Source organism: Kryptolebias marmoratus, linkage group LG22 (genome assembly GCF_001649575.2).
Source record: "Kryptolebias marmoratus isolate JLee-2015 linkage group LG22, ASM164957v2, whole genome shotgun sequence".
NCBI lineage: Eukaryota > Metazoa > Chordata > Actinopteri > Cyprinodontiformes > Rivulidae > Kryptolebias > Kryptolebias marmoratus.
In genome coordinates, this window is record NC_051451.1 from 12,118,885 (window position 1) to 12,131,827 (window position 12,943).

The 12,943-nt window shown below is 40.7% G+C and overlaps 1 protein-coding gene across 3 annotated transcripts in view; it reads left to right on the forward strand.

The window, feature by feature from the left end:
* Positions 1-12,943, forward strand: part of piezo1 (piezo-type mechanosensitive ion channel component 1) — a 64,587-nt gene continuing 51,644 nt past the window's right edge. The window contains exon 1 of one of the 3 annotated variants that reach the window (XM_017430352.3): positions 1-481. In XM_017430352.3, coding sequence (XP_017285841.1) covers positions 418-481 — 64 coding nt within the window. In that variant the 5' untranslated portion in view covers positions 1-417. The remainder of the gene's footprint in view (positions 482-12,943) is intronic. The other 2 variants (XM_017430344.3, XM_017430335.3) reach the window with 2 other exon arrangements.

The window sequence follows — 12,943 nt, forward strand, 5'->3', positions numbered from 1 at the left end:
CTGGCAGTTAGAGCAGAGGCATGTGTGGAACAGGGAGGTGACCAGCTGCATAAGCAGCGGCGGCGGCAGCAGAATAGCTCCTCTATGAACGCCCCTCACACTCAGGCGCTCTCATGTGAATCACATTTTCCACCTTCGGCTCGGCTCGCTCCCCGGGCCTGCGTGCGCCGAGAGGAGGAGGAGGAGGAGGAGGAGAAGGACGCGTGAACCGAAAAGTTTTTCTCCCTCGCAGCTCCGAACCGAGCCAGAGGATCAATAAACAGTCGACAGGAACGAAAACTTTCTACTTTTTATTATTATTTTTCTTTTAAGGAGGACCCTGAGAGCCGCGGACGAACTGCCATGTTTAATCAGCCCATCTTATCGGCGCGGCTAAAACGATCCAATCATCGCTGATTATCGGACACGGAGTAGATTATGGATCTCCAGGTGATTCTGTGGCTGGTTTACTGCTTCCTGCTGCCGGCCACCTTATTAACAGGTAAGCTCGTTATGGTCCCGTTGTCTCCGGGTTAACCAATTAATCACTTTGACGACACGGAGTGCCTTTTTTTTCCTTTTCGTTGTTGTTGACGTGAGTGCCGAAACTGGCGACGGGGTGGCGTCTAACTGCTGAAGAGGCAGCGGAGGAGCTGAACTGGACGAACTTTTTCAGCAACTTTTTTTTTTTTTTTTTTTTTTTTTTATAATTTTTTTTTTTTTTTTTTTTTCCGGCAGCTTTTGTTTCAACCAACACGGAAGCAGATGATGTCCCAGTCAGGATTTTAATGCCCACTCCTTTATGGAGACGTTGCGCAGAGAGCAGTAGTTTTTTTTTGACTCGTTGTTTGTGTCAGATTTGCCTTTCTGCGGTGAGACTGCGCAATTAAAGGGAAATATGCTGAAACTGGAAAATAAAGGAACAAAAATCGAGATTGAACTGGTTAATCAGGTGCGCACACCCTATAATAATAATAATAATAATAATAATAATAATAATAATAATAATAATAATGCAGGGAGCTGTAAAAGCCCCGCAGCCATTGTTGTTGGCGTTCAGAGTGCATGTTGGGGATGACTCTCAACTACTCCCTTACCAAGTTTTAGCCTAATTTCTGCAAAATTCGCCTCACGTACAGCCATTTTTATGACGGCTAATGTCACGTACAAACCCAATGTCGACTTTCTGAGAGTTTCATTCACCTCTGTCCACTTATTTATTAGATATTTTGCTAACACACACATAGACCCAGTTGACTCTAAAGGTTAATGGCAAAGTAATTCCAGAATGTTGTAGAGCTTGGATTATGTGCTGGGTGTGACTCTCAGCTACCGCCACCTTTAAGTTTTGGCTCCATATCTGTACATTTGGCTGAGTTATACTCGTTTTCGTCTTTGCGCTGTTCGATTAGCTGTGGCGGCCATCTTGAATTGGGTTGACTCCAAGAGTTAATCAGTTGCAGATGAGCATCCAGTGATTACATTCTGAGAGTTTCATTAATATGCGCCCCGTGGTTCAGGAGATATTTTGCTAACAGACAGACCAGGTTGACTCAAAACCTTAATACAGAAGTTTTAAGGAAAGGCGATGCGCAATGTGTAGCACTTGGAGTATGTGCTTGGGATGATGCTCAGCTACTACCACACTAAATCTTAGATGCCAGTATTTGTAAAATTGACTGAGTTATAGACATCTTTATGCTCCCTAAGTTCAGTTGGCTGTGGCAGCCATATTGAATTGGGTTGACTCCAAAAGTTAATCAGCTGTAGATTTTCCATCAGCGACTACTTTTTGAGAATTTCACTAAAATCAGCCCAGTGGTTCCATAGATATTTTGCTAACAGACAGACAGACAGGGTTGACTGTAGAAGTCAACATCAAACTGAAAACCAATTCCAGGTTGTAAGGCAGTAATCTAGGAAGAATACCAAAGGAGTGCGAACAGTTTTGCAAGCCTCTGTAATTGCGGGAGTCCCCGCGGCTGAGGGGAAGGTGCGGGCTGATCGGGTCCTGATCCGTGTGGGTCCGGGGAGGGCCGGAGTGAGCCAGCTGAAGTGACTCATGAAATTACGGCGAGGGGAACGACAGACCGGAGTGTTGCTCTAACTCCATGACAGACATTAAAACAACACTTAAGGAGAGGGGGTGTTTATTATCTTTTTGCTTTGCCCTGCCTGGATATTTTAGTCTGGCATAAAAGCGAATTTAGCTCGGCGGGTTTTAACACGTTCGTAATTTCAGGCCTGCTTGTTGTTACGATGTAGGGTGCGATAAAAGATGAAGGACAGATTCTGTGGACAGTTTGGGAAAACCCATGTAGAGATGTGACAGCCCCAATTCTAAACTAAGTTGGGATGTTGTTTAAAATGTAAATAAAAACAGAATGCAATGATTTGCAAATCTCATAAACCTGCAATTTATTCACAATGGAAGATGGCAAACATATCAAATGTTTAAACTAAGACTTTTTATGGCAGCAACACATCTTAAGACTTTGGGGACAGGGGCAACTAAAGCCTGTAAAGGTAATCGGTAACAATACGAAGCAGCTGGAGGAGCATTTAGCAGCTAATTAAGGTAATTGTCAACAGGTCAGTAAGAGGACTGCATTAAAAACAGGTCTGATTCTGTTCTAGTCATCGCTGCATGGACTCAGGAACACTTCCACAGATCACTGTCTGTAAACTCAGCTCACTGCACCGTCCACTAATGCTGCTTAAAACTCTAATGTGAGAAGAAGAAGAAGCCAGATATGAAGATCGTCAAGAAATGCCGCCATCGTCTTTGGACCAAAGCTCATTCCAAATGGACTGAGGCAAAGAGGAGAACTGTTTGGAGGTCAGATGAATGGAAATCTAAATTTCTGATTTGGAAACCACGGACGCCACAACCTAAAGAAGAAAGGGACCATCCAGCCTGTTATCATTGCACAGTTGAAAAGCCTGCCTCTCTGATGGTATGGGGGTGCATTAGTGCCTCTGAAAAGTACCATCACTGCAGAAAAGTATACAAAGAAATCCAGAGATCTTTCTCAGGGAAGGCCTTGCAGATTTCAGCAGACGATGTTAAACCTCAGACTGCATCATTCCAGCAGCAGGGCTTCATATAGACGAGTCCAGGAGCTGAACTGACCCGCCTGCAGTCCAGATCTTTCACCAGTTTAAAATGTTTGGTGCGTTATGAAACAAAAGACTCCAGCAGAGACCCAGTACTGTCGAACATCTAGAATCCTCCATCAGACAAGAACGGGGCAACAATCCCTCTAAACCCTCCAGCAGCTGCTCTCCTCGGCTCCTAGATGTTTACAGGCTGATGTTAGAAGAAGAAGAGATGCTTCACAGAGGGAAACCTGACATCATCCTAACTTTAATGAGATGTGTTGCTGCCATCAATATCAAAACTACCTCATTTTTTTCCCCCAAAAGGTATAATTTCTTAGTTTAAACATTTGATGTGTTTACTATGTTTCATTGTGAACAAAACACGAGTTAATGAGATTTGCAACTCATTGCGTTCTGCTTTTATTTCCATTTTACACAGCGTCCCAACTTTGTGGAATTAGAGTTGCATTATTATTACGGTGTTTTCTGGGGCGGCTCTTCAGCGTTCCTTTTTCTACAACATGACCGACCGGAGCGACGCCGTTGGCTTCCACCCCTCCGCAAACAGCAGCGCTTCCTGTGGTTGTGCGAGCTGGCACACCCGGCAGTAAAATGAGAGAAGTTGTGGAAAAACGCAGAGCCTTTTCTTTTCACTTCCTGTAAATGTGACATGCTGGGCCGTTTTTCTTTCTCAGCCCAGAGACCGTGGTTGTTCCTGTGTTCCACGGAAAGAAATCCTCTCGGGAGCGAAAAACTTTCCAAACATGAAATCATACATGTCCCTTATTCTAGTGGGTCCGGCTTTGTTTCACACACAGCAGATTATGTGAACAATAGGTCTTCCAAAAAACGATCCCATATCTAGTCTCGAACCTTGAATTCTGCAGAAATGAAGTGGATTTTTTTTGGTCACCTTTTGATTTACCTGATCAGTAACAAAATTATTGCCTTCTGTCGAAGGAAGAATGGCAATAGTTTTTGTTTTTTTTTGCCCATTTCAGTGTCTTGATTTGTCTGTCAGCAAAATATCTCATGAACCACTGTTCAGATTTTAGTGAAATAATCATTGGCTGTACATTTACAATCAATTAACTGTTTATTTTAATCCAATTTAAGATGGCTAATACAGTCAGCTAACTTAGGAAACACAAATGGCTCTAACTCCGTCAGTTTTACAGATATTAAGCTGCAATATGGAGTGGTAGTAGCTGAGAGTCATCCTCAACACATACTTTTAAGCGCTGATGCTTTTTGGCGAAATATCAAAATATCACATGCGCAACATAATTTGCCAGGCAAGGTTGGAGTAAAACTGATACACAGGAACTCCATCCCTCCTCAGCATGAGATGATCTTCAAAAGCTCCAAAGTCTGGCAAGAGTAGCAGCAGCGGCAGGCGACATGCATTCTTTCAAGGAATTTCATATCTGCGCTGCCTTGCTTTGTTTTGCAAAAAGGGAACGTTTGTGTGAAGCCGAAACAAGCGGTGGGTCTCACACTTTTTTTGGACGACCACACTGTTACGAACTTACAGAAGTTGTCGTTTTTGTTTACACGAGACGAGAAAAAAATCAAAAAGAACACAGCATGCTGGTGCCGTCCTCTGACGGGGTTTCGCATTGCTACGTTTCTTTTTCACACAGTTCATATTGTTGTACTGAGTCAGAGGAAGTCAAGTTGCCAAGATGTTGTCATGCCCTCAGTCATGTTTCCATCTGTTTAGACGACATTGTTTACATTTCCTGGAGACGGATGACTCAGTCCCCAACGCTATCCTGACTTGAGATGATGTCCTAATCTTAGACGTAATATTTTCTATAAGGCAAACTGGGCATTGTATGCTGAATCGGAGTAACGTTTCTTTGGGTTTTGGTGCTCATTTGGGTCCAAACCCCCAGTGATAAAACAACACTAGATGCTGGAAATGTATAAATCTCCAAACACCGGGAAGAGTTTAAAGCACCCCCATGTAGATATATTGTTCTGCCAAGATAAACCGCAACACTTGTGGTTACTAACTGAATCAACATTCAAAAGATAAAAATCTACTCTTGATACAAAGTCCCCCTCTTATATGGAGTCTATTGCACCAGAAGTAGAGTTCGACTTTCACTTTTGTGTAATTAAAGCTGACAATGCAAAAGCTTTGAAGGTCAGTTATTACTGTTCTGTTGGTTTTATCCTTTTTCTTTTTTTTTAAATTTTTGTTGCATTCTACTTTTTGAGGGGAAAAGGCAACAAACATTAAAACATGTAGGTGTAGGAGTACCGTGCTATGACTTTTGGTAGCAGTCCATTTTACGGGATAGATAAAAACTTGCAAAATGTTGTGAAAAGTTTCCTCGCGGGCAAGAATGGGAATTTGACAAACCAAGAGGGACAAGAACTCATCCCTCTAGCTCTGAAGCTCAGACATACCTCACAGCAGAAACATCTTTCAAAGTCTAAACGGGTCAAAATGTTCACCTTAGAGTATGTTGATGAACTCTGGTTTTTATTTTTAATCTCTCCCCAGCTCTCATTGACTTCCATTGTGTCTGAGCTCAGATTTTTCTCCTCAAAGTTAAAAGTGAAGGGTTGTATCTCCTAGATAAACCACTGTAGACACACAAAAAATGGTCATGTGGGGCCATTTTGCCACTCAGTGATGTGGATTACTTCCTAATTACACAAAGGACTCAAAGATTGACAGCTGGAAGATTTATTTGAACAATCATATAGAGATTCTCACGGTTTGGACACTCTTGCAAACTCAATTTCTCTCTCAGAGTAGCAGCAGCAACACTTACAGTATGTTGTCTAGTTATCTCTATGACAGTGTTAATACAAAAATTACACTCTTGTACAGTCGTTTTCTTTGCAGATGACCATATTTTTATCACACTGATGGACATTCTGACTCCTGATAGGTTGTTCTGGCCTTGACCGATCAAGACCCTGATCATCATGACACTTCTACGTGTTTCTCCCTGTCATCGTGAAATACTGAATTAAAGAAAGTTACAAATGATCTACGTCATTCATGGGCACAAACATAAAAGGTTAGAACGTAGTCATGTAACTACAAAACTCCCCGTCCACAGCTGTCGCTCGTCTTTCGTTGCTCCGTTCTGCAGTAAAAATTCCTCCAAGGACCCGAAAAAATTGTTTTTTTGTTTTTTTTTGTCTCAACAGTTTCAGAATTGCTTCGATGCGAGTTATACTTTTTGTAGATTCGATTTGAGGCATATGTTTGTAATCTGCATTTTCACTGCTTCAAGTGCTGCTGTGTGCACCCAAAAGGCGGGAATAACCGTGGCAACCAGGAACTCCAGAGATTCTGCGTTGCTGGTTCCTCTGACTTGAATGGACTTTTTTTTTTTTTTTTGCTGTAACATGCCCTAAGGTCACTTTTGCTGTGAATTGGCAATATATACACAACAGGCCTTTCTTTCTTGTACTTTTCCATCATGGCTGCCCCCGTCGATCCTGTGTAATGTCATGTCTTTTCTCATTACCCCTTTTATGTTGAGGAGAATGAATGTGTTGCAAGGTCAGGGTTTGACTGAAACAAATTTATTGAGGGGAAAATTAAGTATTAGCTTTGCAATTTAAACTTCAGGACTCTTCGGAAAGCATTAAGCCACTCACTTTGTGAAAGTGAGTGGCATGTCTAACAGTGGTTGTTGCAGCTTATTTCATTTCCACAGAGTGGTAGAGATGAGGGGGATAAACCAACAGTAGGAGCTCCGCCATGTCTCTGTACCGAGTAAGAAGAAAATATGTAAACCTAATGGCAGTGTCTCTTCACACCAGGCTCGTACTAAGGATATGATACAGGGGTAGTTGAAAAGTAGTCAGCAGATGGCAAAAATCGCCGTATAAAACCTTCATTCTGATGCATTTTTGCCAGCTGCTTTTCGTTGATTGACCAAAAAGAGTCCCTGATCTGCATAACGATGCAAAATGTAATTTTATTCACAACAAACGATGATTTTCTTCCTTCCGGAGTTTGTTTTCGATCATTTTTGTCACAAGCAAGAGCCATTTTTGTAACATCACCACTGACTGGACAAGAGTTTTCATTTATGTGCCGAGGCTTCTGACCGGTCGATGTCAGGGGTGTGGCACTGCGTCGTTTTCCAGGCAGTGGATGACAGACGCCGAAATGTCAGAGAAAAGAACAGACAAAAAGAGAAAAGCTGGCCCCCATTAGTTTAGTTGCATTCTAGGTTAAATACAGGTTTGTTTTCTTAGTAGTTCTTTGCACATCTGGTATACATCTCCTCTAACTTGAGTAAATTCTACCAATCAAAAAGAAGGCCAAGACGATCTATTTCAAATCTCTAGTCAATATGTTTTTATTCAAATCTATTTTACAAGATCACTTTCTTCAGGTTTACTGCCTTGAGAGATAGTTCCTTGCCTTGGCTAAATTAATTCTTCATCTGATTTTCTGAAAACTCTCCCAGTCCTTCCAAAAAGCCAACAATTCTCACAAATTGTCCTCAAAAACTGTTGGTTTTGGACAGCCTCCCTGCCTTGATCCAAATGCCAGAAAAAATGCATTTGTGATGTTCTAAATTTCAAAGACCCACTTGGTCAATCGCCCAGTGGACGGTTGGCCCCCTACTTTTTCTAAATAGCCTCGTACTCCTGAAACTTTTGAACCCCCTGTGACACACAACTTGATATTCACGGTATCAGTTCCTTCCGTTGTTTTTTTCCCCTCCAAACATCTGCCGGTAAATCCTGCAGTAAAACAAACCGAGTCAAAATCAAATTTCAGTTCATTAGTACGACGACACAAACGTACGATCACATAGAAAAGTAAAGATACTTTCCACAAGTGAAGCAGGAAAGGGGTTTAAGCAGTTCTAAAACCAAACAAAGGCTTTAAATTAAGTGTAAATTTTGGGGTTTTTAATAATGATTCAGAAAAATCCAAATATAGCTGTAAAACTGGTCCAGGCAGTACCCTGTTAGGCTAAGATGTAGCTCCCACGTGATCCTAAGAAAAACAAAGTGGGTACAGAAAACAGATAAATGTTTATGTGCTCTTCATATTACCCCTTGCCATGAAAGGCGAGCAACTATTTAATTGCCTCTATCTTTGTGTTTATGTGTGGTTTGTCTGTCTGTACCATTAGTAAAATATCTCCTGAACCACTGGACTCAGTTGATTTTACTGATAATAAGCCAAAATTTGGTGTGGTAGTAGCTGAAACTCACCTCTGACACGTACTCTGAGCCCAAACAGACACAGCTTTGACTTTTTTTCCGGTTTATTTCCAAAAGACAAACACGAACTGGGAACAGGGGAGACGTGAACACGGTGTTGGTTCACGCCCGTTTGATTTGCTGCGACGTTTGATGGAGAAAAGCTGGATTTCTGAGTTGCGAGGAGGTTGCCAATTCCTTTCAGAGACGCTCCTCGTGCTGCTCTCTGTGCGGCCTCCGAACCACCGAGGGGTATTTCTTTATACCCTTCACTGTGGAGAAGTCCTGAGTTATATCTTACCAGATGCCACGATTTAATTTACGCTCTAATTGGGCAGCAGACGCCACGTCCATTTAGGTTGGGTTGGTTGCGAAGGCGCCATGTGTTGTCTTTTTGAAAGGAAATAGATCGCCCTCTATTGCTTTAGGAGGACGCCTTGGTTGGCTGCGGTGATTCGATTAATCATCTCTTGTTAGAGATGGAAAAAAACATTCAGAAGGCCTTCAACCAACTCAAGAAGAGTTGTGTATTCAACAGTAATACATAACAAATACCTAACAGTAATAACTCTTTTCCAGAAGTACCTGTTACATAAACAGGAAAAAATACCTTCATGTAAATTATCTAATGTTCAAGTTGCCTAATAAGAAGAACAAAATGTTTCAGATCAAAAGTTATTTTGAGACCATGGGGTGAGAGAGTTTTGAAATGATGAATCCAATAATGTTCCCTTCTTAAGAGTAAAACATCTAAGTTGTCTCCTGGAGAAGAAAGGGAAAACTTTCTCAATCAATACAGCATATCTTAGAGAGGAAATGGGGATGGTTCATTTCAACCAAATGTGCCGCTACTGGATAATTCATGGTATCACATCCAACAGTACCTTTATGTTCAGCGATGCAGGTTTTCGGTGCTTGTTTTTGTATTCTGCTTGTTTTTCCCTACATGAGACAAACTATGGGATAAACTAGAACATGTCTGAGGAGATTCAGAAGGGTTCGAATCTGCCCAAAACTCAGCTTTTTCTTAAACTAAGGCAAGAAAAAAACGCCTACGTCCTAAGTGCAAAGAGAACCAAGAGCAAAAGAAATGTTAAAGCTGCTGCCATTGGTTCATTAGGGTCACCGTGGTAACCACACACCTGTGTTTGTCACGCCCTGACAGGAAATGTAAGGGAGACAGACAGAAACAGACTGAAAAGTAAGCCTAAAGGAATCGGTCACTGTACAAAAACTATTTCTGTTTAAGCCACATGTTTTGATGTATGCCTTGCATGTTTTTTATTCAAAGCTTAAACGAAGGCATAAAGAACGACAAAAATTGTGATTAAAAAAAAAATGGGGTTGCTTCAATACTTAAGCTTTGGCCTGCTTAATTACTGAAGTTGTTGGACATAATCTGATACATCTTTATGGGCTTCAACTTGCCTGAGGTTATTTGAAACTATGGAAAAGATAGGCATAGTAAGACTATAGCTTCTCATATACCACCAAAGGTTGCTCTCTTGGGCTCTCCAGACATTGCACAAAAACTAACAGTCCCAGATGAACAGCTGTAAGTACGAGCGCTCACACCTGGCAGTAAAATGTGTCTGGAACGATGAGATCTCAGTTACCTGCTCTACATGCAAATAAACGTGCAGCCAGACCACATGGCGAGCTGTCAGCGGATGTTTCCGTAAAATCACAAATACATTCAGACACCTGAACAGGTTACATGATTCAGAGTCACTCGAGCCGCTCTTGTCATGGAGTTATATGTTATATACGCAGCTCTTGGTAAACTTAGTTACCTAACAGATGACCAGAGAAGTAAATGAGCATAAAATGATATGTGACTTCACAGAGTTAAGAGTAAAAAAAGCCAACGTTTTAACCTGTAAAACTTCACTACAATCATACACCCATTAATACAAGCATACATGCTCCAAACATGTTCAAACATATAATCTACATGATAGTTTTCTTGTTTTCACAGATAAAATTTTGTTTTGTTTTGTTTTTTGAAATGGAAAGTCAATTTTTGTTTTGTCCCAAATCATGAAACATGCAAAACATGTTTCACTTCTTTCTCACACGTGTTCGCACATTTGTTTCACTTCTGTTTCACACGTGTCCTCCGGTTAATTTAAAATGTTTCCACGTGTGACGTTTATGCGGTTTCACGTGGAGGAGTTTTACTATATGATGACCACAGTGGGTCCAGTCAGCCATAAAAACAATCAGAACAAACTAAAGAGAAACTCAACACTCAGACAAAACAAACCTTTTTATTAAGAAAGATCACAACAAATGGTATTAAAACTTTGCGCCCCCAGCCCAAAAACTAAAAAAATAAAAAATCGAGAGCGTTCACACCTGTAGTAATGCTCCTTTTGAATAGTTTGTTGAAAAATAATAACAATCATTTGATTTTTATTTATTTATTTAGGTTTATTTTTTGGAAACATCAGATAGAACAGCCCTTTTATCTTCTCTGTTGGAAGGTATTTTTCATTCATGTTCCAATCAAAACCTTCTGGTTTCTGACTTTACAAATCTGACGGAAAGGGGGACAATTTTAATTTTTTTATTTACTTTTTTCCCATGAAAGGGGGTTTTTGGAGTCTACCCAAGTATTCCCCAAGGTTGATCTTTGAAAGAGATCTGTGAACATGAGTTAAGGTATGTAAAAAATGAGTCTAGTTTTCTTTTTGAACCTTTAACCATACAAAAACACCACTCAAATACCTCTTCCATAAGAACCGGTTGTATTTGAAGTTATAGCGGATGAAATGAACTCTTCCTCAGATAGCCACAAGTTGGAAAATAAAGGTGTAAAAGAGTTACCCATTGGTTTCTGGATATAGATCACGAAACAACCAATGGTTGTTCTAAAATCAACTTAGTCTATGTTATGTTTTGACAAAAGATAGTCCACGGTCTTAATGTCTCCATTGTGTGGTATGCTGTTTGTACATAGCCTTAACATCAAGTGGCACTAAAAATAACTGTTCTTTTAAATAAACATCAAAACATCAATGCATTGCAATGGGAAAATATGGAAATACCCTCTGTCCTCCGAGGGGACTTGAAAATACCCTCCGGCCTTCCGTTTGGTTCATCTTGGGAACTGGATAACTTGTAAAATAAGGCACGTACCGACTTCCATTTTGGTGTGTGGATGGGTCTAGGCATAAGTAAGGTCGCTATTGAAAATTGGGTTGCCACATCAAAATCCAAAATGGCCACTGCCACATGTATGTAAACCTTGTGAGCTGGATGACTTGAAAAGTAAGCAATGTACCAACTTCCATTTTGGTTCATGGACGCGTCTAGGCATAAGTAAGGTTGCTATCAATTTATTTGGGGAAACTGTACTTTTAAGCAAAATAAAAACTAGAAAAGATAGTTTCCTGAAATGATTGGGGTGGCTGGAAATTAATCTATGGTGGCCAACGCCACTATAGGCCACCCTCTGGCTCTGCCATTACACCTGGTGGATTTCCCAAAACACAGAAGTTGCAAAAAAAATTTTTTTTTTACCAGTTTTAGACGGTTATGCTTCTCATACAGTTGATTAGCTCAGCCTGAAAGACAGTCCTAAATATACTCCTCTTCACTGAAGCAAAAACAAACAAAAAACTGCCTCAGTTCTTATCCACATTGTTACTCCTAACCATTTGAATATGGTGCCCCAAAATCGTTAAGGTTTATTTGCATTCCCTGTTCAGTTCCAGTCCAGAAAAACGCTATTCTCAAGAACTAAAAACATTCTCTACTTAAGACCCTCCGCTACGGGGGACATCGTCGTACTACTTGTTCACTCTGATGTAAGGTTTGGGATAAAAATATCTAACTTTACACACAATGCAGGTTGTCTATACGAAAGGGTGATTTCTCTGCAGGACTGCCATCTTTATATGAAAGATGACGTGTCGATTTATTTGTGCTTGGATTCTAAAATAAGTTTAGATCAAATGAAACAAGTAAAAGCTTCATGAAATACCAGCCACTTTAGGGATCAACGGCATCACAAATGGAAGGTGGGAAACCAGGAACCATCTGGGAAACCTGCGGCTCTCCCAAGGTTTACAGCATAATTGGCCCAATGGAACAAAGACAGTTGGTCTAAATATTTGCTGTAAGGGTTGTGGCTCACTGAACTTTTGAGACTTTGTTCTGCTTTGACTGGTGGCACAGTTTGGGTTTCATACACAGAAGGAAAACGGTGATGTCAGGCACCTTCAAAGACAAAAAAAAAACCCATTGAAACGTGACATTTTTTGTTAGGTTAATAATTAAACAACACTGCAGCGGCTGCAAACAATTGGAAAAATTGTGGTTACAGCTGTTTCCGAAAGTTAACTCTCCTTGGTGCAATAACAGAATAAAGAACCAGACTAGAGGTCTTCTGAAACCAGCGATGTACTGATGACAATACATTTATATGAGACGAAAATGACAATACGCTCATCTCCCCAACTCTTCATTCACAGAAATATCCTCACACTTCATCTCTGTGTGCTTTAAAAATATTAAAACCTTAGCTTTAGTGGTGGAATTTGAATATTTCTTTGTTTGGAAGATGCATCAAATGACTCATGAAACTCCCTCTTTTGTGTGAACACTCACAAAATCAGTAGAGATAAGCCTTTGGTTTACAAAGCTAGAGCATTACCAC